Source organism: Heptranchias perlo, chromosome 27, assembly GCF_035084215.1.
Source record: "Heptranchias perlo isolate sHepPer1 chromosome 27, sHepPer1.hap1, whole genome shotgun sequence".
Taxonomy (NCBI): domain Eukaryota; kingdom Metazoa; phylum Chordata; class Chondrichthyes; order Hexanchiformes; family Hexanchidae; genus Heptranchias; species Heptranchias perlo.
In genome coordinates this window covers 30,115,409-30,137,585 of record NC_090351.1, presented here as the reverse complement: position 1 = coordinate 30,137,585, position 22,177 = coordinate 30,115,409, and the positions used below count along the sequence as shown (strand labels likewise).

Genomic DNA, 22,177 nt, shown 5'->3' with positions numbered 1-22,177 from the left:
AAGAAGGCGGCTCACCACCACCTTCTCAAGGGCAATTAGGGATGGGCAATAAATGCTGGCCTCGCCAGCGACGTCCACATCCCATGAACGAACAAAAAAAAAGCACTTCATAGACAATACATTGCTTTTGAAGTGTAGTCACTATTGTTGGTAATTTACATGAGGACCCCACAAACAATAAATGACCAGATAATGTGGGGTTTTTTATGGTTGCAATAGAAGGATGGATGTGGCCAGGACACTGCACTTCTTCAAGTAGTGCCATGGGATCTTTTATATTCACCTGAACAGACAGATAGGTCCATGGTTTAACATCTCACAATGCAGCACTCCTTCAGTGCTGCACTGAAATGTCAGCCTAGATTATGAGCTCAGGTTCCAGAGTGAGGTTTGAACCTATAATCTTCATACTCACAGGCGAGCATGCTACCACTGAGCCAAGGTGATGTACCTATCTGAAGCCACCAGGTTATACCACTAAAAACAACTTTAGCACAGCAATTTATTATTTTGTTACTGCTGTTCACTCCAAGGCCTTTGTCAGCTGTTGTCTAAATTATGCTTGATTCTGTTACTTCTAGATTTCCTGGATTATGCCTTCTTCGGTTTCTGTTCCCCTTTTTTAAAATCAGATTCTCCTGGTTTATGTGTTAGCTTGTCTCAGGCTTGTCGAGCCCAGCTAGTGCTTACCCGACACACTGTTACCTGTCTCAGGGTTCAGCAGGCTGGGCATCAGTGTCCTACCCCAGGACTCATGTAGCACCTATTTGACATTTGCCTGGCAACATTAACCTAGCTGAAAGCTGGTATTGGCACTAAGTGATACCATTTTGATGCTGCACTTTTACATCAGGACTCACTCCAATACAATATCTTACCTTGAAGTTCTCCTACTCCTCACCCCTGAACTCTTAACCAGCTTAATCGTGGTAACCTTTTACCCATCTTTGTTTGGTGTTCGTTGGCACACAGATTATAGCATAACTAACTAATCATATCCATGTTTACTTAGCACATTATTTGCCCATTACAGACATATTACCTGATACTCACTTGGCATCCTATCCTGTGCTTTCCTCACAAGTTACATGGTTACCTCTTGGCACATGGCCATAAACCCAACATGGTTGCTTGCCACCTTAATTTGTGCTTTTTTCGCAAGTTGTCTGCTGCTCTCCCTTCATGATTCTACAGCACATTGGCGCTGATATAAATCATTTCTGTTTGGTGAATCCATTCACTGCTGAATGTTAGTCACCTGCTGAGGAATTTACCAAGAAATAGAACTTTCAGTTTCACAATTTATTTTCCATTTTAAATGTAACTGCAAATTTTCTGAAATAGAAACTATTTTGCCAAGCCAAAATAGGCAATAGGCAAATCTATGATCCCAGAAATTAAGGGGTCGATTTTCGGATGTCCGAGCGGGTGCGTTCATGGCAGGGGGTGCTGCTAAAATTCAGGATTCCCAGAGCGGGTCCGGAGCCCGGCTCCAACCTGCCCACTTCCGGGTTCCCCAATGACGCGCTTAGATGAGCACGCAGCCCCCGCATGCGGGACTCCCACCGACAATTAAAGCTGGCGGGATCCCACTTAAACCAATTAATTAGATAGTTCAGGTCATTTGCAGACCTGATTGGGAGGATATTTTAGGAGGGGTGGGATTTTCATATCAACTGAGCATGTTTCCTGTACTGGGGGAAACACTCCCAGTTGAAACAGACATGTTGCAGGTTCCAGCCTGTGAGAGCTGCAAAGGTCCATTTGACAGGTTGCGGGGGGGAGACCCTCATTGCAGGAGGCCACTCTGTCACTTTGGACAGAGTTTGGCCTGCACCATCCTCCTCCTAACACAAAAATTCACAAATTTGGAACCTCAACCCCGGTGTGCAGACACATTTACCGACCTTGCGGACCCCCTCACACGTATATCTTGCAGATGGGGGCCGCCATAGCTGCAGCCATGACCTTATCAGAGGACGAACAGCATCACCAGCCTTGCCGGCCACGCCGTCCACCTCTGACACGTGGAGCTCCACAACACAGTGCTGTGACACATCCACCTGCACAGCAGGAGGGAGGGCAACCGCAGAGAGAGATGCGTCACAGAAGGCACTACCCTCGCCACAGGGTCTACAGACCGAGGGTCAGCTTCCTGGACCTCACTGAGGAGCAGTGCACACGGAGGCTCAGAGTCAGTTGACATGTAGCCGTGGACATCTGCAGCCTCCTTGATGCCGAGCTGCTCTTGGCTGGCCTGAGCAACATCTTCTTACCTGTCGCTGTCAAAGTCACCACTGCCCTCAACAACTTCTCCTCCGGATCCTTCTAGGGTGCCACCGGGGACATCACCAATGTCTCTCAGTCATCTGCACAAAAGATAACAAATTTTAATGTGCTTGGCAAAACAAACAAAACTTAAATGAAACATGACATTCTGTCATACACCCTTGTGCATCCCCTTTGTGCTCACAAAACCTTAGCCTTACGTTTACGGGAACCCCTACGTGGTGCTACCCCTGTGGCTTCAACAGAGGTAGTGGCAGCTTGCTCTTGTCCATGCCCTGACCGATGAGATGCTTTGTGCGGACGCCCTCTGGGTTTCAGTGCCCGTGAGGGCCCCTCCAAAGACTGCTCCACCTGCACCTGTGCAGGGGCAGACTCGGCCACCTGGAGAGGAGGCAGCATTGCAGGTACCAGGTGAGTCGTGGAAGCGCTTTGAGTGGCGTCCCCACTTCCAAGTCCCCTTTCACCATCATCCCTCTCCTGGGCCAGGCCCACATCACTCCTTCCACCCTGCTGGACGACAGTTTGGAGGACTTGGAAGGCCAGTTGTAACGTATCTGTCAGCCTGTTTAAGGCGGCAGAATGTTGCTCACTCTGAATCTGAACGGCCGTTGTCAGGGCCTGAATGGACTCATTGTTGGGCCGTGCTTGAAGCTCGATGGAGGCTAGCCTTTCCTCCATCGCAGACATTCCCGCACCTACCCGCGACACTATCTCAGAGATGCCTTCACGTCCCTGTGACAGTATTCCACTCATGAAGGAATTGGACTCCTCCATCCTCTGCGCGATTGTAGAGCGTGCACATGGCAACTGTTCCAGTACCTTGGCAATGTGCTGCTGACCCTCGATGACTCTCCTTTTCATAGCTGGCCCCCAGGGTTCAGCATCCGGGTCCAGCTCAGCAGAGCCTGGGGAAGAGTGCGCCCATCGACGCGGACTCTCCATGGTTGCCCTGCCACCAGGGTCTGCTCGTGCTCTCATGCGTGGTGACTCACCATGTGCAAGCCCAACTAACTGAGGACGGGGATCCACCGAGGTGTGTGTATCTGCACTGGTGGATGGCTGGCTCAGATGTGACGCTGCCCCCTCAGGGGCCAGCAGGTCCTCTGAGGAAACGCCTTCCGCAATCACGGCGGTCGCAGATGGCCCTGCAAGAGACCAGAAAGCAATATTAAGCATGTGGACAGATTTTGTGGTGCTGCAGATGCCAAGTGATGTTAAGATCATTCGCTATCATGAGTGCTGAGTGTTAGATTTCTGTCACTAGCCGTTCGTGCACTCCCAGTCTCGGTGTCCGCCACAGACAGGCACTCCAGCGTGCGGCTTATTTCCATTGCCTGCTGCTCCGCGTCCATTAGGACCACCTGGTGTGGCGGGCCCCCTCCGGTTCTTGCCCTCTCCCGGGCATTCTGGCATCTCTTCTCCTATCAAGGCAAAGCACAGAGGCGTGATTGAGTGATGGTTGCATGGTGACCCACTGCATGCATTGGTGTGGGTGGGGGTGACCATGAGGGAGATGCATGGGAGGGTGCGTTTGAGACATAGTCATGAGATTGTATGAGGATTGGGTTGCGTGGTAGTGTTCGAATGGGAACTGGGGCGGTGAGTAAGTGCAGGCAAGGTGAGGATGATGGTTGAGTAGATGTGAAGAGTGATGTGAGAGCATTGTGGTGGCAGTGCAGAAGGAGTTGTGTGGTGCTGGAGGTGATGTGGAAGACGGAGTGTGGGAGAATGTGTAAGTATACTCACTTTGGCTGACCTGGTTAGGTCATTAAAGCGCTTCCTGCACTGGACCCAGGTTTGGCCAACATTGCTGCTGCTGCTGACCTCCTCTGCCACGTCAAGCCAGGCCTTCTTGGTAGCAGAGGGAGGCCACCTCCTCCCATCAGATGGGAGAAACATTTTCCTCCTACTCCTCACCCCATCGAGCAGCACCTGGAGTGAGGAGTCAGAAAACCTTGGAGCAGCCTTGCCTCTGGCCTGCTCCATTCTATTATTTTGGTACTTTGCTGCAGGAGGAGCATTGGAGGACTGCCCCTTTAAATAGGGCTCTTCCTGCTGACAGCCTATAATGCGGGTGCGCAGTGCGCCCCCTGCGCAGATCTGGAACGGGAAACCCGGAAGCACGTGTAGGTACAGTCAATTAGGCTGCGATCGCGTGCGGAGCACCCCGATTTCACTGGGCGCGTTACCCATGCACCCAGTCGACCCCCAGCTGCCATCCCACCTCCCTCCTAATATCGGGCCCTAAGTATGTTTAGAAGAGCAAATTATAGAAGATATACCCAAAGAGGTTAGCCCACTGGTGTTTTACAACGCCTTATATTTATATTCTTACGCTATTTCTTCCTGTCATGTCAAACCTTAACAGCCATTGAAAAACTAAACATGAGGTGATAATATTTAAGTAAAATGCAGTCCTTATAATTTTGACCTAATCGCAGCCCTGATAACATTGTCTTATAAAAAGACTTAAAAAATCAATGGGTCTCCATCGGATAAAAGTGTCGGAATGTTTATCATGCTTGTATGAAGGCACAAACATAAAAGTGTGTCATACTTCTGCTAAAGTAGTGGGCAGAAATATTTCAGACAAACACATTAAGCCTTTGTAGTGTTCCATGGGGTAATCAGTGCATTGTGCCATTGGGCTGAGGTACTGGAGCTCAAAATTTAACATTAAAACTTGTGCAAAAATACTACCGGAAATATTCATACATCATTTGATCATAATTCTAACACTTATCCTATATTCTTGATTACAGCGGTGGTCTTATTGGCGTGCCTACAATTGGGTGAGACTTTGAGTATTTCAAGCTTTTCTTAATTTAATGTAATGAATAGAAGCACTGTCCTGATTTCCATTTCTGCCTGCTCACAGGCTCTGCCTACAGACTGGTTTGTTACTTTACAAACAGGGCTCAGTATAGACCAGGAGCATCACGTTACATGCCAGATGATGTGGACCCTTGCCTGTGCACTCACCTGATCTATGCTTTTGCTGGTATGAACAACAATAAAATCATCACTACTGAATGGAATGATGTGACTCTCTACAAATCATTGAATGCTCTTAAAAACAGGTACTGTACATCTACAACTAATACATTTACAACTAACTCCCAAATTCGAAGTCTTGTTTTATTCAACTGCACATTATATAGCCTCCTACATAAGATGCATTGTATTGCACTTATATTCCCCATATATTACTTTTTTCATTGTTTTTAAGTTCCTCTTATCACTTCCATTCTGTGAGGACCAACAAACGACCTGGTCCCAGAGCTTGGCCAGTGTTGTGTAGCCACTAAGAGTTACATAAGTTTGGTGCAGGGTGATTTATTCACTGACCTCTGCACTCTGCAAGGCAGTGTCCCACCTTCACTTAATGACTCAGTGAAGAACAGGAAACTGTTGTAGAGAAAATTACAAACTTGCACAAAAAGCACAAACCAGGGCCCTATCACCTTGTCATACATTGTGTTAATACACCAGTGCACTATACCACTGGTCTGAGGTACTGAACTTTAATTTCATAGAGAGAGGACTAAAGAGATAAGAGGGGTGAAATTGACCATTGGCGATGTCGCAAAACAGACAGTATTGCACCCATCGACCATTATACTTTTCGTCCAATATTCAGTCCCATTGACCTCATTAAAACTGAATATCAGGTGTGTCCTATGATGGTTGGCAAATGCGACCACCTGTTTTGACTCCCGCCCATGTCTAATTTCACCTCCCAGGACTGTGATATTTTGGGGTAATTTTGGAGATGATTCTAATATTATTGAATGTCTTTTATTACATTCACTATTTTTTTAATGCAACTATTTGTTTAATTTGCAACAGGAATGGAAACCTTAAAACACTTCTCTCTGTTGGAGGCTGGAACTTTGGATCTAGAAAGTAAGATGGAAACATTTGTTGGTTTGATGTTGGATGGGAAGCATTTTCTTTTTCAAATTCTTCATGAAATAAAATTAGAATGGTAGACTATCAAAAATTGTTTTGCTTCTTAACATATGTTGGCAAGAGTCACCAAACTCCTAAAAACATATGTAGGAGACTCGAAGAGAAGCAAGAAAAATCAATTTTACAGTTGTTTCACATTGTTATTAATGGTGATTTTCCTTTAACTTTCTTCTCTAGGTTCAGCATTATGGTTTCCACTGCTGAAAATCGCCAAACATTCATAAAGTCTGTGTTTAACTTTCTGCGCGGTTATGGGTTTGATGGTTTGGATATAGACTGGGAGTATCCTGCGTTAAGAGGAAGCCCCCCACAAGACAAGCACCTCTTTACAATCTTAACACAGGTAGGACCGAGTGCATCTTACTAGTTAGTTATACATGTAAGACCTGTCAAAATCCAACACTACCCACAGAATTATTTATTTGTCATTTGTCAAAAAACGTTACACCATATGAATAAGTAAATGAAACACATTACTGTGTTAGTGTCAGTGATATGTCCTTGTATTAATGTGCGATGCAAATGTGGAGATCACATTTTTGTGGTCTTTTTAAGCCTTGAAAAATATTTGAAACCAATCATAATGTTAATGTGACACAACACTTTTTTGTGGCTTTCAATATTACTTCATTAAAATCATTTTTAAAAGGGTTCCTTTTTGTCTTACCTTTTTTCAACAAGTTTTTTTTGGGGGGTGAAAAATTTCCTCCCTCCTCTCCTGAAGGCACTGACGCACCCTGGGGTACACTTCTCGTCCAGTGCCTCACCCAAATGGCTATTCTTCATGCATCAGCCCAGACAGTGCAAGTTGCCCAGATATACAATCTTGGTGGAACATCTTTGATTAATTGCATCCTGTCCTCATCTGATGTCCACACATGCACACTTACCAGCACGGGTCACTGCATATTGATCAGGAGCAGGAACTCAAGCTGAATTTTCTAGTCAATAGTGATGAAAATGTTTGTTTTGCCGTAGCCGCTGTCAATCTGGCCTCCGTTTAAGACTGGCTAACACTCTGGTTGTATCCTTGTATTAGATATGTTACTGTGCTATGTATGGCCATGGATATATTTTCGAAACAAGGAGCCTAATTGGTTGACCATTGGTCATCTTTTGATGCCTCCATATTGTATTAATCAGTTAAAAAGGGAAACTACAATATTTTTGGCTTTTAGGAACTGAAAGCAGCCTTTGAAGCAGAAGGAAAAAGTACCGGGCAACCTAGACTGTTACTCTCAGCTGCGGTGGCTGCTGAAAAACCCACAATCGAAACTGCCTACGAGATTCCTCAGCTGGCACGGTGAGTGTTGGTATCAACCTTATAGGTCAATTGTACAATTGACAAGCAGAGATCAGCTAACTCAGCACATGCCAGGAAATTGCTGGCCACACAGGCACTGCATTCACCCAATGAGTTATTAGGAAAGCCCATGTTTCATTCTTTAATGATAAATATTCTGGCTGGTCAGATAAGCTATAAAGCTCTTAGTTAACTGAAGCCTTTAATTCACGTTGGAAATCACTGGAATGAATTTTAAGTTACTTGTTGAAATCATAACTTAAAGTCTGACTTGAGAAAAGGGTATTTGGCCCACCAATCCTGCTCATTGCAGGGTTCATGTATGATTTACTTATTATGGATTTCCTTCCTACAACATTGCTAATGCTCCATACTAAGGGTCACTAAGTTCTTTTCCTCATCTTCCCTAACGGGACCAAAACTCAAGCAGTGCTGTTAATATCTCTATAAGCTTTGACCCTCTTCTCAACAGATATCAACCCTTTTAAAGGTTTCAAAATCAACTATCTTCAATAGAGCCAGTTACACATATTCACTACGTTCTGAGGGATTATTTTCCCCAAATTTCTAACCTTGCTCGAGGCTTGTGAATTTTGGACTTGTGTCCTCTAGCACTGTCTAAGTTAAATAATTTATTTACTTCAATCTTATGTAAACATTTCATTATTATAAAAACCTGAATAATGTCGCCTCTCAATCTTTTCTCCAATGAAAATAAGTTTCTTCATTTCTTCATTCTTATCACATCTATATCACATTTGAGATAGGACGACCAACCTACATGCCATACTCCAGAACTGACCCCACTATTGAGCCGTGGAATATCCAAATTACTTGTTCTTACTTATAGTACAATGCCCTCCAGATGCATCCAAGGAATGGATTTGCTTTATTGTTCACATTGACTAGATATTTTGAGGGTATGATGAATGATTACACTCAATTTTTTTTCCTTTTTGATCCTTACCAGCAGAGACCTTTTCATATTATACAAATGTTTTCTGTTACCGATTCAAAGATGTATTGCCCTACATTTATTCAAATTAAAATCGATCTGCCACATTTCGGCCCACCTATATCATTCGTCCAAGTTTTCCTGAAGATAATGGGGCAGAATTTCTGCCCCAGTTCCCTGATCTTCTGCCCTAAATTTAGCAGAAGATTGGTGAAAAACCCAGAGAAACAGCGTCAATGTCCATTTACATCATTTCCGATGATCTACCGCTGACGTTACTGCGGGCAGTTGGGAGGTAGCACTAAATCCTCAGTTAAGTATAGATGTATCTGTCTGATGACATTTCATAAAACAGTTAATTTGTCTGGGACTTTTTCCATTCTTCATCTGTCATAAAACGTCATCCCTTTGATCATAGAATCATAGAAATTTACAGCACAGAAGGCGGTCATTTGGCTCATCGTGTCTGTGCTGGCCAAAAAAGAGCCATCCAGTTTAATCCCACTTTCCAGCACTTGGCCTGTAGCCCTGTAGGTTACGGCACTTCAAGTGTACATCCAAGTACTTTTTAAATGAGTTAAGGGTTTCTGCCTCTCCCACCCTTTCAGGCAGTGAGTTCCAGACCCCCACCACCCTCTGGGTGAAAAAATTTCTCCTCAGCTCCCCTCTAATCTTTCTACCAAATACTTTGAATCTATGCCCCATGGTCACTGACCCCTCTGCTATGGGAAATAGGTCCTTCCTATCCACTCTATCTGTTCCATTCATAATTTTACATACCTCAATTAAATCTCCCTTTAGCCTCCTTTATTCCAAAGAAAACAACCCCAGCCTATCCAATCTTTTCTCATAACTAAAATTCTCCAGCCCTGGAAACATCCTTGTAAATCTCCTCTGTACCCTCTCTAGTGCAATCACATCTTTCTTGTAATTTGTTGACCAGAACTGTACACAGTACTCAAGCTGTGGCCTTACCAATGTTTTATACAGTTCTAGCATATCCTCCCTGCTCTTACATTCTATGCCCCCGCTAATAAAGGAAAGTATCCCGTATGCCTTTTCAACCACCTTATCTACCTGCCCTGCTACCTTCAGGGATCTGTGGACATGCACTCCAAGGTCCCATTGTTCCTCTACACCTCTCAGTATCCTCCCATTTATTATTATGTATGTATCCTCCCTTGCCTTGTTTGCCCTCCCCAAATGCATTACCTCACACTTTTCTGGATTGAATTCCATTTGCCATTTTTCTGCCCACCTGACCAATCCATTGATATCTTCCTGCAGTCTACAGCTTTCCTCCTCACTATCAACCACACGGCCAGTTTTTGTATCATCTGTAAACATCTTGATCAAGCCCCCCCCACATTCAAGTCCAAATCATTAATGTACACCACAAATGCAAGGGACCTAGTACTGAGTCTTGCGGAACCCCACTGGAAACAGCCTTCCAGTCGCATAAACACCCGACAACCATTCCCTTTGTATCCTGCCACTGAGCCAGTTTTGGATCCAACTAGCCACTTTCCCTTGGATCCCATGGGCTTTTACTTTCTTGACCAGTCGACCATGTGGGACCTCGTCAAAAGCTTTGCTAAAATCCATGTACAGTACATCAAACGCATTACCCTCATCGACCCTCCTTGTTACCTCCTCAAAAAATTCAATCAAGTTAGTCAGACACGACCTTCCCTTAACAAATCCATGTTGACTCTCTTTGATTAATCTGTGCCTTTCTAAATGATGGTTTATACTGTCTCTCAGAATTGATTCAATAATTTGCCCAACAACGTGGTTACACTGACTGGCCTATAATTATTAGGTCTATCCTTTTCTCCCTTTTTAAACAAAGGTACAACGTTAGCAGTCCTCCAATCCTCTGGCACCAGGGAGGATCGGAAAATGATGGTCAGAGTTTCTGTTATTTCCTCCCTTGCTTCTCTTAACAGCCTGGGATATATTTCATCTGGGCCTGGTGATTTATCTACTTTCACAGATGCTACGCCCCTTAATACTTCCTCTCTCACCATGTTTATCCCATCCAATATTTCACACTCCTCCTTAACTACAATCTCTGCATCATCCCCCTCTTTTATGAAGATAGATGCAAAGTATTCATTAAGAACCATACCCAAATCTTCCACCTCCATACATAGGCTACCTTTTTGGTCTCTAATAGGCCCTACTCTTTCCTTAGTTATCCTCTTGCTCTTTATGTATTTATAAAACATTTTTGGGTTTTCCTTAATTTTACTTGTCAGTATTTTTTCATGCCCTCTCTTTGCTTTTCTAATTTCCTTTTTAATTTCACCCCTGCACTTTCTATACTCCTCTAGGCTTTCTGTAGTATTGAACTCTTGGGGCTCGAATTTAGCAGGCCTGCGGGTTCCCAGCGGGTGGTCCTCCGGGAGCGTCGAAAACGCGGACGGTGAAATTAGTGGGTTGCCCACGCGATCGTAGCAGGCAACCCACTAATAGGAATCAATTACCTGCTCCTCCGGGGTCCACGGCACTGGCCTGCGCGTCGGTCGGGCTGCGCATGCGCAGTACGATCTGTCAGCTGGAGGCTCTCTAGTTAAAGGGGCAGTCCTCCACTGACAGATGCTGCAACCAATGGAACAAATTGCAGCATGGAACAGCCCAGGGGGAAGGCTGCTCCCAGTTTAATGATGCCTCACCCCAGGTATCATCAGATGGGGTGAGGAGGAGGGGGAGGACACAGATCTTCCCCCCGGCGGGCGGGAGGAAGCGGCCTGCCTCTGCCACCAAGAAGGCCTGGCTCGAGGTGGCAGAGGGGGTCACCTGCGCCACGAACATATGGCCCACCTGCATACAGTGCAGGAGGCGCTGCAATGACCGCAGTAGGTCAGCCGCAGTGAGAACATGAAGTCTTTCCCCTACACTCCGTCTGCCACAACACTGCCCCCACCCCACATCTCCTTCGGCACCGTCAACACTATTCTGTCACATCACCCTTCATACCCACTCAAACCCCATCCTCATCTTACCTCCACCTACTCACCTCGCCAGTACTCATCCTGCCACTAACACGCAACCCAATCCTCATACAATCTCATTGCTCCATCCCATACTCACCCTCCCGTGCATCTCCCTCACGGCCAGCCTCACTCAACCTGCCACCACCTGTGCTGCAGCCACAGGGCATGCATCACATATGTGCAGTAGGCAGCGTAAGGCAAACGTGTCGTGAGCATGAAGGGGGTGCACAAGGGTGTCTGAGGGTTTGTCATGGGTGTTACCTATATTGAATTTCAGAGCAACAAACAGCACACATTATATTGACACCACCACTGCCATGTCACCGCGAATCCTGTCCGTTGTGTCCAATAATGGCCGCTCCTGGGTATCACTATGAGGACCCACCACTGATGCCACCCATCGTGTTACTGCAGAGTAGGTGCAGGTGTATTTGCAGGGCTCGTCCGCGCAGACGACTGAGAGACATCGGCGGTGTAGCCGGCTGCACCCTGGAAGGATGCGGAGGAGAAGGTGTGGAGGGCAGTGGTGACTTTGACAGCGACAGGTAAGCAGTTGGTGCTGGGGCCAGCCAGGAGCAGCTCGGCATGAAAGAGGCTGCAGATCTCCACGACTACATGTCGAGCGAATCTGCGCCTCCCTGTGCACTGCTGCTCGGAGAGGTCCGGGGAGCTGCGCCTCGGTCTGTGGACCCTGTGGCGAGGGTAGTGCCCTCTGCGATGCGTCTCTCTCTGCGGTAGCCCTCCCTCCTGCTGTGCAGGTGGGCGTGCAACAACACCGTGTTGGGGGGATCCACGTCTCTGCGGCGGACGGCGTGGACTGCGAGGCTGCTGGGGCTGGTCATGCTCTTCGTCCTCCAAGGGTGTCCACACACCACCCATCTGGCAGGTGTTGGTCTGAGGGGTTGTGCAGGGTAGGTGGGTGGTTCCTCGGACTGGGGCTGCGGTATCGTGTCGGTCTGTCCTCTGGCTTGGCGGGGGGTGTTGGGGGGCAGGGGTTGCCCTATGTGACGCGGTGGCCTCCTGCGTGGGTGAGGGCTCTCCCCCGTGGAGTGCACCTTGGCACCTGCCACAGGCTGCTGGCTGCAACACGCCTGGTTGAGGAGGGACTGTTTCCCCCAGTGTGGGAAACTCACTGCCTTGACCCGAAAATCCCACACTTCCTCTTTTGACAGCTGCTTCAGCTCATTAACTGACCACAACGAGCAAGGTAAGTACTCTCAAGTGGAACCCCGCTGGCTTTAATTGCCTGCGGGATTCCCACCAGCGGGGCTTGCGCGCGCAGCCCCGCACGTCAGCTCGGTACCCGGAAGTGGCCGGGATTTCGTCGCGATCCGGTCACGTGACCGGATATCGGGATTTTCGGGGCCCCCCCGCTGGAAACCCGCCGGAAACACGATCCCAAAATCGAGCCCTTGGTGTCTGACATAAGCTTTCCTTTTTTGCCTTATCTTACCCTGTATGCTCCTTGTCATCCAGGGGGCTCTAAACATGGCCGTCCCATCTTTTTCTTTGTGGGAACATGTTTACTCTAAACCCCTGGAATCTCTCCCTTGAATGCCTCCCACTGCTCTGACACTGATTTACCTTCAAGTAGCTGTTTCCAGTCCACTTTTGCTAAATAACTTCTCAGCTTAGTAAAATTGGCCTTTCCCCAATTTAGAGTTTTTCCACCTGTTCTATCTTTGTCCTTTTCCACAACTATGCTAAATCTAACTGAATTATGATCACTACCACCAAAATGTTCTCCCATTTATATTCCTTCCACTTGCCCAACTTCATTCCCTAAAACTAAATCCAGAACTACTCCCCCTCTTGTTGGGCTTGCTACGTACCGGCTAAAAAGGTTCTCCTGGATGCAATTTAAGAATTCTGCGCCCTCAATACCTTTTGCACTGATTTCTATCCCAGTTAATGTTAGGGTAGTTGAAATCCCTTACTATTAATGCCCTATTGTTTTTGCACTTCTCGGAAATTTGCCTACATATTTGCTCTTCCATCTCCCTCTGACTGTTTGGGGGCCTATTGTACAAACCCAGAAGTGTGACTGCCCCTTTTTTGTTCTTTAGCGCAACCCATATGGCCTCATTTGATGATCCTTCTAACATATCATCCCTCCTCACAGCCGTAATTGTTTCTTTAACCAATACTGCCACTGCCATCCCCCCCACCTCCCACCCTCCTGATACTGAAGGAAATGAAGACTGGAGTGCCACTGGGTTCAAATCTTAGATTAAGATTTGAATATATTCTCAATATGTTCATAAAACAATACTGGAGAACTTAAGACAATTAACCTTCTGTTTTCTTTCCTATGCAAGCCCTGCAATTGTGTCACAAAGCACCGTGATCATTCATAATTTATATTATTAGAAATATCATGGTCAAAATATCCCATTATTTTATTGCTGAGTAACCTAGATGATGGGCCTGGGCCAAGGCCAATGGTACAGGACAGTATCATGGTTGAAAAGAGTAAGGGATCATACCAGGCAAACTGAGTAGTACTGGAGCTGAAACCAAAGGTGGGTTTTAGATTATAGGAGGAAGGGAAGACTGAGAATAAGGTTAAGAATAAATATATATTTTACTGCGTAAGATATCAGTGTAACTCACAGATCTTCTCTCTTGCAGAACTCTAGACTTTTTCAATGTGATGACATACGATTTCTATGGTGCATGGAATTCCTTCACTGGAGAAAATAGTCCTCTTTATGCTCTCCCTTCAGCCCAAGGCAATAACAAGTTCTATAATCTGGTACGTATTCACGAATTCACGAATGTTACATAATTCATTGAATGCAGGAGTTGGGATGTCTTGTTGAAGTTGTACAGGGCATTGGTGAGGCCACACTTGGAGTACTGTGTACAGTTCTGGTCACCCTATTGTAGAAAGGATATTATTAAACTAGAAAGAGTGCAGAAAAGATTTACTAGGATGCTACCGGGACTTGATGGTTTGACTTACAGGGAGAGGTTAGACAGACTGGGACTTTTTTCCCTGGAGAGTAGGAGGTTAAGGGGAGATCTTATAGAAGTCTATAAAATAATGAGGGGCATAGATAAGGTCGATAGTCAAAATCTTTTCCCAAAGGTAGGGGAGTCTATAACGAGGGGGCATAGATTTAAGGTGAGAGGGGAGAGATACAAAAGGGTCCAGAGGGGCAATTTTTTCACTCAAAGGGTGGTGAGTGTCTGGAACGAGCTGCCAGAGGCAGTAGTAGAGGCGGGTACAATTTTGTCTTTTAAAAAGCATTTGGACAGTTACATGGGTAAGATGGGTATCGAGGGATATGGGCCAAGTGCAGGCAATTGGGACTAGCTTAGTGGTATAAACTGGGCGACATGGACATGTTGGGCCGAAGGGCCTGTTTCCATGTTGTAACTTCTATGATTCTATGATTCTATAATTCAGTTTTACAACCAGGTAACTATCTTTTATTAAATGCATGATGTGTCTTTCTTGGACACACGAATCTCCATCAAAGACGGGCACCTCAGCACCTCACTCTACCGCAAGCCCACGGACAACCTCACGATGCTCCACTTTTCCAGCTTCCACCCTAACCACGTCAAAGAGGCCATCCCTTATGGACAGGCCCTGCGAATACACAGGGTCTGCTCAGACGAGGAGGAACGCGATGGACACCTACAGACGCTGAAAGACGCCCTAGTAAGAACGGGATATGATGCTCGACTCATCGATCGACAGTTCCGACGGGCCACAGCGAAAAATCGCGTAGACCTCCTCAGAAGACTAACACGGGACGCAACCAACAGAGTACCCTTCGTCGTCCAGTACTTCCCCGGAGCGGAGAAACTATGCCATGTTCTCCGCAGCCTTCAACATGTCATCAATGATGACGAACACCTCGCTATGGCCATCCCCACACCTCCACTACTCGCCTTTAAACAGCCACCCAACCTCAAACAAACCATCGTTTGCAGCAAATTACCCAGCTTTCAGGAGAACAGCGTCCACGACACCACACAACCCTGCCACGGTAACCTCTGCAAGACATGCCAGATCATCGACACAGATACCACCATCACACGAGAGGACACCACCCACCAGGTGCACGGTTCATACTCCTGTGACTCGGCCAATGTTGTCTACCTCATACGTTGCAGGAAAGGATGCCCCAGAGCATGGTACATTGGCGAGACCATGCAGACACTGCGACAACGGATGAACGGACACCGCGCAACAATCGCCAAACAGGAGGGTTCTCTCCCTGTCGGGGAACACTTCAGCAGTCATGGACATTCAGCCACCGACCTTCGGGTAAGCATACTCCAAGGCGGCCTTCGAGACACACGACAACGCAAAATCGTCGAGCAGAAATTGATAGCCAAGTTCCGCACCCATGAGGACGGCCTCAACCGGGATCTTGGGTTCATGTCACACTACACGTAACCCCACCAGCGAACAAATGTTATCTGTTTTTAATATAACGGGTCATTGACTGTCTTTCTTCTCTCTCTCTCTCTTTTTTTTGGGGGGGTTTGTATATTCGGTGGCCTTTTAGGTGACACCTTTCTGTCTGCTCACTGTGATTGCCTTGGCAACGGGCAGTAATCACCAGGCATTGTTCTGTGATTTTCAAATGCGAAGGATTCGAAAATTTCATTTCCACACCATTCACCTGAGGAAGGAGGAAGCCTCCGAAAGCTTGTGGAATTTAAAATAAATTTGTTGGACTATAACTTGGTGTTGTAAAATTGTTTACAATTATTAAATGCACAGTCTTCCTGGAACTTAGTGTTAATGTTACCAATCTCTACACAGGCCTACACCATGACACACTGGAAGGATAGTGGAGTTCCTGCAGAGAAACTGAACCTCGGATTCCCTGCCTACGGTCGCTCCTACAGACTGAGCACATCCAGTACTGCTGTCGGTGCTCCAGCAAATGGTGCTGGACCAGCTGGGCATTACACACAACAAACTGGGTTTCTGGCCTACTTTGAGGTATTTATATTGATGCAAATATACCAAATATCCAAGCTCCTTGAAAATCTCATATTTTGCCGCGAGGAAACATAATCTTAATTGACATTAATTACATCAATTTCCTTAAGGTGGATGGGAGGAGGGCAAACAATTTAGACTGAATGGGGACTTTGTCATTTCTTTGCCTGTTTATCACAAAGTAATAACGGATGAGGAAAACCATTTGCCCCATATTAGATTATCCTTCGACCAGCGTCCGTCAGTCTTCCCATTGCAGCATCCAGTTGTTTCTTAAATACTTCCAGAGTTTTTGCCTCTACAGTTCTACTGGGATGTTCACTCCAGGGGCTCGATTTTCCCGGGAAATTGGGGGTGCGTTGGGGGTGGGGGCCTCAAAAATCGGGAAATCCCGTTCGGTTTCGGAGCTCGGCTCCAACCCGCCGACGTCTGAGTTCCCCACGGATGCACCTGTGTGCGCGCGGGCATCCTGAATCTGGAAGTCCCGCTGGCAATTAAAACCAGCAGGATAATAGTTAAAGAGCCAAGTGGACCTCATTGAAATGAGGCGTGAAGGGCCGGATCAGGCAAAAAGAAACAAAATAAATTACATAAAAACCATTGCGCGAAGTTAAAACACAAAATCAACTTACCTATTCACCCTGCTCCGATGTCCGATGTCTCCCTCTCCGACCTCCCCTTCTTCACCCCCCCGATGACGGCCCGATCTCCCCTTCTTCGCCCCCCTTGATCTCCCCTTCATTGTCCCCCCCGATCTCCCCTTCCTTGACCCCCCCGATCTACCCTTCTTTGTCCCCCCCGATCTCCCCTTCTTTGTCCCCCCGATTTCCCCTTCTTTGTCCCCCCCGATCTCCCCTTCTTTGTCCCCCCCGATCTCCCCTTCTTTGTCCCCCCCCAATCTCCCCTTCTTTGTCCCCCCCCGATCTCCCCTTCTTTGTTCCCTCCGATCTCCCCTTCTAATGGGCAAGGACCTGGGCCCGAGGCCACTGCTAATATCATTCTTGTCCCAATTGTTTTGATACCCTCTCTATCAGAGGCTACTGGCCTCAGCTGAGCACTACCTCATAATAACAGGGTTGAGACAGGGAACTTGCCATGTGGGGAATGATGGAATACCTTTCAGTAGAAATTGGTGTCACGTGTGAACACCTTAGGAGGCATTGCTTGGGGTTTTGTAATTTGGATTAAAATTCAGTGGGAGTAATTTTGACTTTGGGTGAAAATTGGGAGAGATGTATAACGGGCGGCTGAATCGATATCCCCCATTTTACACTATCAACCAAAGTCAAAATTATCCCCAATAGATTGTAAGTAAAGTATCTTGTGCATTTCAGAAGAAAAGGTCTGGAAGAGCTGAGTAGAACTAACAGGAACTTATTAATTTAAATAGATCTTTACTGCACTTAAACCACTGCAAACCAGTGACAATTTTCAACTGCAAAGTGTCACATCCTAATGTCTCATTCTTCCTACAGATCTGCCTCTACTTAAAAGGTGCTATTGAAAAATGGAATTTTCCACAAATGGTTCCATACGCATATAAGGGAAATGTGTGGGTTGGATATGATAATCCACAAAGCTATGAAGAAAAGGTCTGCTCTACGTATTGCGATATACTTTAGCACTGACTTTCCGAATGCACACAACCAACGAGGAGTCTCCACATCTCAGGAAATCAAAAGTGGCCACGATTTTTTGATCATTAATTTTAATGGATACAAAATCATGGGCAGCACACTTACATTTCCAATAGGTGCATTTGGATAATCAACCATTTTATTTTTAATTTGCTAGGCGCCATTAGGCATGACTCTATTTACAATTGCTGCTCATTTTATTTCTGATTTATCCCTCACACAACAATATTGCGAAGTTTGTTTAGATTTTGGTCAACTCACCTCTTTGTGCCCAAATTGCAACCTGTGACAGAAACAGAGCCAGGTTCTGGAGAACTGTCTCACCTCCCAAGATTCTAATGCAGTAATATTATTGATAATTTAAACATAGCTGTTTCTAGATAGGGATATTTTCCTCATACCCCCTAGACTCCCATAAAAAGCACGCTATTACGAGTGTTCCTCGGACATAATACATAACAATAAGAGTGTTTTTATCTTAATGATTTGGGATGTTATAGATTTTGCAATCACATTTGAAGAGAAGCCTGCAGACTAACAATAATTTACATAATAAATTTTCCATATTGTGTTCCAGATCAAGTGGCTGAAGCAAAACAATATGGGAGGAGCTATGGTGTGGACCCTCTCTCTGGATGATTTCAGTGGTACTTTCTGCCACCAAGGACGTTATCCTCTCATCAGCAAACTGCACACTCTGCTTGGAATTAATCCAGGTAATTCCTTGTCATGACTCTCAATAACTGGTCATTCCTTGTCATGATTCGATGGCTGGAACCAACGACTTGTTGTCGCTTAATAGAAAGTCAGTACAGAGAGCCATTAAATTACACAAATAGGTTCAAAATAAAACCTTTCAGTTTGCATTGCTTCTGGTTACCTAACTAGAAGAATATTAATGTGAATTGCTAGCATTAATGTCCTAAACCAAAAGTGACACAACAATACAGAGCCATACATGGTGTTGAATCACACGATATTATTTTAGTAATAAATCTGTTAACATATTTGTATGAAATTTCATTCCCCATTGTTAAAATGGCGGGGCTAGGAATCTCATACGAATGCATTACTGCATTGGTTATTAATGTCACAGAGCGTGATTTCAACCCTCAAATCCCTTTAACAGAGAAGATCATAAATTAGGGTTGGATTTTCCAATGAGTATGTAATACTAATAATAAACTTGATAACAGGAGCTGCAGTATGGCTTATATCTATAAGGGTGCTATAGTGTGACAAACATTAAGGAATTTCTGTGTTTTATACCCACTTGATTAATACTTGTCTTTCTGGAATGTAAAAACACATTGATGTGATGACTCTGGAAAATCAATTATAAAAGTACAGACATGCTGAGATATTAATCCACATTAAAGTAAAGATTATACTTTGCAAAGCTGTATTTTCATGCTTTAATCACAAATATAATAGAAATCAGTGAATTTTTCTCTTGATAAATATTGCAGCTGTTAAACAAAGAGAAAGCAGTCTGGGAGCACCACAAACTCTGGATAGATATCCCATGTAATGTGTCTGTGATGTAATATAATGTGCCTATGTTGCACTTTCCAACCTTTGTAATAATAAGGGCAAAATAAACCTTTCCTATTATTTCACACTGGTGAACGTTACAGTCCATTGTACTTAACCCCATGTTCAAGTCTATGGACATTTAAAGGGGCGTTATCCTGTGATTAAAAAGAGCTTTGGCAACACACTAAGCTTTTAGAATGATCTGCCATAAATACTTTATCAGTTGATGCTGAGTGAAAATAGAACTACAATAAAACCACATTCCAAAGTTTGTATTGCAACAGGTACAGTCCAGACACAGCATCTTAACATCACAGCTTGTCCACAATGGTGCTCACTGAACTAACTTGGTGCAATTTTGAAGTGTGTCTGCAAATAGGTGAGCAGCACGCCTGCCTGTTTGCGATGGGATGCTGCTTAAATATCCTCCACACCTGCTATAGGACACCATTTACAATTTTCAGGTGCAAATGAGTGGAGCGTACCAAGGGCATTGAGCGGCCTGACCAGCGGCCCTTCAATGACTACTGGTGGCCGCTCAAGGAAAGGCCCAAAATTTTATTTGTGAGAATTTTTGTGGGGCTCGGAGGAGCTCGTCCTGGTCCCACAAAAATAATGCAGGCGACTCCTGGCCCGCACTCAACCTCCTTCGGGATTAGCCCCCATCCTCCTCATGCCCGACATGCTGGCCGGCTCAGCATGGTCGCCGGCTGATTTCCCGCCCTCACACAGTTGGCGAGCTATGGGCTGGATACCCATTCGGTGCCCGCTTCTGGCCGGCAGCAGTCCAACAATGCCAGTTTTGGCTGGGTGGCACGGCCACAACTGTTGACCTCATACATGTTTCGGGTGGAATCGAAATTCGCCCTCAACGTCTCTTTAATATGAAATCAATTTTTAAACAAACTGTGAATTAATGAAACTTGTTTCCTTCTAGAATGTGCGACTCCTCCTCTTCCCACTACTGCTGCTCCTCCTGGTAACCCCAAATTTTGCTCTGGCAAATGTAATGGTTTCTACGGTGACGCAAAATATAAGAATGTATTCTATCAGTGCGTTAATGGAGTGACCTACTTGAAACTATGTCCCTCTGGATTAGTCTTTGATCCTTCCTGCATTTGCTGCAACTGGTCTTACGGTAAAAGGAGGTACATACACTCTACTGATATAAATAATAGTGCTGGCTGGACAAATGAAGGTCAGAGTAGGTTCACTAATACATTCAGATGCTGTCAACTATCACAAGAACATAGGAATTGCTGGACGGATAAAGGTCCATCTGGTTTGCTTTCTCCCATCCTGGTAGTTGCATGATACAATAGAAAGAAAGAAAGAAAGAAAGAACTTGCAATTTATATCCTGGCTTTCATGGCCTCAGGATGTCCCAAAGCACTTTACAGCCAACAAAGTATTTTTGAATTGTACTCACCGTAGGAAATGTAGCAGCCAATTAGCCCAGAGCGAGGTCCCATAAACGGCAATGTGATAATAACCAGATAATCTGTCTCTTTTTAGTGATTTTGGTTGAGAGATAAATATTGGCCAGGACACCAGGGAAAACACCCCAGCTCTTTTTCAAAATAGTGCCATGGGATCTTTTACGTCCACCTGAGAGGTTTAGAGTCTCATCCAAAAGACGGCACCTCCGACAGTGCAGTATTCCCTCAGTAATACACTGGAGTAGCAGCATAGATTTTGTGTTCAAGTCTCTGAAATGGGACTTAAACTCACAACTTTCTGACTCAAGAGGCAAGAGTGCCAAACCGAGCCAAACACATTTTTTTCTGATGTCAGTGGCTTAATGTTAAACTCTTACTGTCGAACTCTTAACACATTCTTTATTTTTCCAGCCTGCCATTAATTTCCAGTCAACACCAATGAAGCTGGAACTGACCTTTAGTTTAATCAACCACTTCACAGAGCAAATAACCACCAACGTACTGGGTCTAAGAATTTTGTCTCAAGTAAAGATAATGATTGAAACAGCAAAATAAAATAATTTGCAGAGATCTGGTTACTTTGTTTTTTTGAAAATTATAATGCTGAAATTTACATAACACTTTGTACATCAAAATGTCTCAAAGTTCTCTAATGCAATGAATGAGCTGCATTGACTGTTGTTAGCTGTGATTATCTAATTATGTGTAACAATGTCAGTTAAAAAGAAATAAATTAAAGTTACAACATGGAAGCAGGCCATTCGGCCCAACCAGTCCGTGTCAGCATTTACTCTCCACGCGAGCAAGTAGTCCTAATCACATTTACCCACCTTATTCCTGTATCCCTTCAACATGCTTGAATTCAACTGCATTCACTTCTGAAATTAAATCCAGGTTCTAAATGGCATCATCAGTCAAATGCAAACATACCACTGCTTCATATAGGAACAGGAGTGGGCCATTCAGCCCCTCGACTGTTCGCCATTCAATTAGATCATGACTGATCTGTATCTTAACCCTTAACTCCATCCACCTGCCTTGATCCTGTAACCCTTAAATTTGAATCTGAAGACTTCCA

General features: G+C 45.2%; 1 protein-coding gene across 2 annotated transcripts in view; it reads left to right on the top strand.

Annotated features, from left to right (window-relative positions):
- Positions 1-21,851, top strand: part of LOC137344519 (acidic mammalian chitinase-like) — a 179,126-nt gene extending 157,275 nt beyond the window's left edge. For both annotated transcript variants that reach the window (XM_068007554.1, XM_068007553.1), the window contains 11 exons: positions 5,052-5,081; positions 5,168-5,369; positions 6,139-6,195; positions 6,439-6,604; positions 7,440-7,564; positions 14,150-14,273; positions 16,305-16,487; positions 17,963-18,079; positions 18,702-18,840; positions 20,598-20,808; positions 21,511-21,851. In XM_068007554.1, coding sequence (XP_067863655.1) covers positions 5,052-5,081; positions 5,168-5,369; positions 6,139-6,195; positions 6,439-6,604; positions 7,440-7,564; positions 14,150-14,273; positions 16,305-16,487; positions 17,963-18,079; positions 18,702-18,840; positions 20,598-20,808; positions 21,511-21,541 — 1,385 coding nt within the window. In that variant the 3' untranslated portion in view covers positions 21,542-21,851. The remainder of the gene's footprint in view (positions 1-5,051; positions 5,082-5,167; positions 5,370-6,138; positions 6,196-6,438; positions 6,605-7,439; positions 7,565-14,149; positions 14,274-16,304; positions 16,488-17,962; positions 18,080-18,701; positions 18,841-20,597; positions 20,809-21,510) is intronic.
- Positions 21,852-22,177: the final 326 nt, after the last annotated feature.